Source organism: Anas acuta, chromosome 1 (genome assembly GCF_963932015.1).
Source record: "Anas acuta chromosome 1, bAnaAcu1.1, whole genome shotgun sequence".
NCBI lineage: Eukaryota > Metazoa > Chordata > Aves > Anseriformes > Anatidae > Anas > Anas acuta.
In genome coordinates this window covers 124,196,315-124,200,783 of record NC_088979.1, presented here as the reverse complement: position 1 = coordinate 124,200,783, position 4,469 = coordinate 124,196,315, and the positions used below count along the sequence as shown (strand labels likewise).

At 39.4% G+C, this 4,469-nt stretch overlaps 1 gene segment (V, D, J or C); it reads left to right on the top strand.

The window, feature by feature from the left end:
* LOC137865324 (T-cell receptor beta-2 chain C region-like) overlaps positions 1-3,371 on the top strand; it is a 76,136-nt gene extending 72,765 nt beyond the window's left edge. Inside the window, 4 exon segments of the C gene segment in view lie at positions 712-1,047; positions 1,361-1,378; positions 2,104-2,210; positions 3,145-3,371. Of these exon segments, the coding sequence occupies positions 712-1,047; positions 1,361-1,378; positions 2,104-2,210; positions 3,145-3,147 (464 nt within the window).
* The last annotated feature ends 1,098 nt before the right edge of the window (positions 3,372-4,469 follow it).

Sequence of the window (4,469 nt, the reverse complement as noted above, 5' to 3'; positions counted from 1 at the left end):
GAAAACTTGTAGGTTAAAAAAAAATAGTAGATTATAGGTCTGGGGAATTCAGTTTGTTTTCTTTTTCTTTTTAAAACTGTAAGACAAAGAGAAAGAGGACTTGAGGTGAAATAAGCCAAGATATTTCAGAAAAGTCTTGATTCAGAGAGTGAGGAAACAAGCATACACAGAGACATAAAGACCCGACAGAAGGTGAATGCAGAGGATCACTTTGACCCCTGCTCATTCTCTAACTTAGCACAGAGAATTAAAGGAGGAGGAGGAGGAGTATTCAATTAGCATTTAATGTTTATTATTTTGGCTATTTGGTCAAGAATAAGAAAAAATATTTTGTACTTGCTCTGCACATTTACATTTAAAATCCTCATACCAGATCCTGTTCAAATATCCTATTGACTTTGACTCAAATGGCATATATAGCATGACATATGTAGTACATACTACCCTGGAAAGACAATTATAAGCTAATGTATACATACTTGTCTTTTAGCCCAAAGATCATGGTCCTGCATACTCAGTGCTTTAAGTCAAAATGAATTGTGAATTCACTATACAGCTTCCCATACACAGATTTCTACAAACAAACAAAACAAAACAAAACCAACCAATCAAACAAACAAAATCAACAAAAAACACCCATACTTTGATATCTGCATGTGTGATGGTAAAGTCATTGATGGAGGCTCTGGGCTGTATTCCTTTCTGTTTCAGAGAAAAACGATGATATCATATCACCAGCTGTGGCCATCTTTTCCCCATCAAAGCAAGAGATCCAAGAGAAGAGCAAAGCCACACTGGTATGCCTGGCCTCTGGTTTCTACCCCGACACCCTCAATTTAGTCTGGAAGGTGAATGGTGCTGAGAGGACAGAAGGGGTGGGGACAGATGAGACTTCCACATCATATAGGAATACTTATTCACTGACCAGTCGACTGAGAATCTCATCCCAAGAATGGTTCAACCCTTTGAATCGTTTTGAGTGTGTTGCCAATTTTTTTAAGAATGGAACACAGGAATCAATACACAAGTTCATCTATGGTGATGCTGGTGAGTAAGACTTATGTGGGTGTGGGTGTCATCCTCTGTAGGCTCCTTTGTCTAGGGCAAGTAGTCATCACTGCAAGCATGTTTCTTGGCAGTTCTAGTACACTTAACTCAGATCTGTCAGTACCCAGAAAACTGAAACCAGTCAAAGGAATCCATTCAATTCTGTTTTATTTCAAACTGGCTAAAAACTATATCATTCTCATTTTTACATCAACCCTCCATTATACAAATAATTGCACAAACACAGGAAAAGGTGAGCTGATACATATCACTGCTCAAATAATAACTCCTATTTCTTTCCTTCTGCTTTTAGGCTGTATTATCTTCAAAGGTAAGCTAAATCACTGTTTTTTTCTTCTCTTGACAAAGTATCTGTTACTTTGTGCAGCACTTACGTGTGCAATGAGAGATGTGTCCTGTGTAAAAGTGTCTCAGTGTGTCCTGTGATTGTTTTTTCTGTCAGGCATGGCAGTTTATGCCTGTGTACATAGATGCAAGTATGTGTGGACATATACATTCATGTTCTACTGTATATGTGTGAACATCCAACTTCTGTCTGTTCTCATCAAACATTCCATGAGACTGGCTGCTAAAACTCAGCATTTTGGCGTAAAAATATCTCTCACTGTGGCACAGCTGCTCATAGCGCAAAGCTGGATGCTGATTTTCTAGTGAGAAGTCAGAACACTTGGTAGGTCACTGACAGCAAAGACATTCTGCAGCATGTTGTCTCCTTAAATACAATGCAGAATTAAAATAAATTATATTCCCATCTGAAAGACTCCAAATACAATTTCATTTGATGCTTCCAAATTCTGATTTTTCAGATCAGCTCCTCATCAGTCCCACCACTGTGAACGTGAGAAATCTAATAAAATTAACAATTAAGATGATATTTAAGCTAAGGGCAGCCAAGTTATAACTTGTGCAAATGAGCGTTGTACAAGTTTTCTTAATCAGCAGGTTGAAAAGTAATGTCCTTGCCCAGGAAAATTTTGTTAAAAAAAATGTTTTCTCTGTTGATTTTTATTTTCTTCTTTTCCCCCTACTTTTCAGAAAACTATCAAAGAAGTGCTACAGCTGGGAAGTTTTTGTACATCATGCTCATTTTGAAGAGCATTTTGTATGGGATATTTGTAATGGGGATGATGCTTAGGTCCAAGGTAAGGAACAGAGTTTTTTTACTCTGTACGCATTTGTCTTAATTCATTCTACGGGAGACCCATCTGGGCAAAATAAAGTCATACAGTTGATATTTATACAAACCCACCTCTCTTAAATTATATTGTGTGTTTCATCATTTTCAAGAGAAAAAAATAGTGACGATAGAAGGAAGATCTCCAGACAAAAAGAGGGAAAGGTGACAGGGATGTAGGCAATGAATTCAAAATTACCAAAATCTATAGTGTCTTTAAATAAAAGAATAAAGAACAATTAAAGTGTGAAACAATACAGAGAAAAGTAAGATAGACAAAGAAAAGCAAAGGAGGAAAACAAACAAACAAAAACCTACCACTCCAAGAAAAAATGGAAGAGAATTTAACCTATGGGGGAATGGGAAGGGGAAAAAGTAATGGTTCTTTAAAGCCATGTTTGTAGGCACCATTGATTTGTTGTTGAAAACTTTCTCCTTCCTTCCTTCCTTCCTTCCTTCCTTCCTTCCTTCCTTCCTTCCTTCCTTCCTTCCTTCCTTCCTTCCTTCCTTCCTACCTTCCTTCCTTCCTTCCTTCCTTCCTTCCTTCCTTCCTTCCTTCCTTCCTTCCTTCCTTCCTTCCTTCCTTCCTTCTACCCATTATCTCTTCCCTCCTCCTTCCCTGTTCCTTTCTTCCTATCAACTTTATTACTTAAACACAAATAATCACTTTCCATCTAGATACATAATGTATTCTAAATCCTTTTGTTGTTGTAAACAAAACCATCTAGTTCTTTTATCCATTGCAAGAATTTAAATATTTATAGACTGAACTGTGGAAAACTTGATTATTCCCATTCTTCCTTTCTCACTCAGAGAAACAATTTACGTAAGAAACATTGCTTGGACTTCAGTAATTTCAGTGGCACATCCTTAATCTCTTGCTCTTTTCCTTCTTTATGCAGTAAATATTCTAGATGTGCTTTGTCCTGAAGAGGAAGATGGACATATGATGCAAGCTTCAAATCTTTGAACACAAGTCCTCATTTGCTTCAGAAACCAGCCTTCTGTACTAACAAAAGCAGGAGAACAGCGATTTGACAATATAATTCTATTATTGCTTGTTTTCAAAATTATCTTTTTATAAAAGTCTATCTTTAATAAACTTCTCTGTAATTTTCTTTATAAGCTATGATAGGATGACACAACTGTTTGATTTCTACTGTTCTCAAAGAACTGAATGGATACAATTAGCTCTAGGGAGAATATAGAAGTGAACAAAGATGACTTCTACTTATTGGAGTAATGTGGTACTCTAGATCATGTTCTTATGGTATATTTAAATTACATAGGGCATAAAAGGAAGTCTCCATATCTCAGGAGGAAGGAAGGAAGGAAGGAAGGAAGGAAGGAAGGAAGGAAGGAAGGAAGGAAGGAAGGAAGGAAGGAAGGAAGGAAGGAAGGAAGGAAGGAAGGAAGGAAGGAAGGAAGGAAGGAAGGAAGGAAGGAAGGAAGGAAGGAAGGAAGGAAGGAAGGAAGGAAGGAAGGAAGGAGAGGGAGGGAAGAGGGAGAGGGAGAGGGAGAGGGAGTGGGAGAGGGAGAGGGAGAGGGAGAGGGAGAGGGAGAGGGAGAGGGAGAGGGAGAGGGAGAGGGAGAGGGAGAGGGGACGAGTTGGGATGGGGACAGAGGAAGAGAGAAGGAGAGAGGAGAGTGAGGGAGAGGAGAGAGTGGGGGGAGAGGGGAGGAAGGGTTTGCAGGGCAAGAGAGAAAACACAATCCCAGACATTACTACAGACTGGGGGATGAATGTATTTAGAGCAGACTTGTGTGGAAGTACTTTGGGGTGCTGGCTGATAAAAAACTCAACATGACACAGAGATGTGTACTTGCAGCCCAGAAAGTCAACTGCATCCTGGGCTGCATCACAAGAAGTATAGCTAGCAGGTCAAGAGATGATTCTCCCTCTCTACTCTGCTCTTGTGATACTCCACCTAGAGTACTACATTCCAGTCTGAGGTCCCCAACGTGGATCTGTTGGAGTGAGTCCAGAGGAGGGCCATGAAGAAGATCAGAGGGCTGGAGCACCTCTCCTATGAAGACAGGAGAGATCTGGAGTTGTTCAGTCTAGAAAGAGAAGACTCCAGGGAGACCTTATAGCAGCCTTCCAGTAACAAAGGGTGCCACAAGAAAACTGAAGAGGGATTTTTTTATAAGGAACTGTAGTGATAGGAAGGTGGTAATGGTTTTAAACTGAAAAGAGGGTAGAATATGTCATGAAGAAATTCTTCAC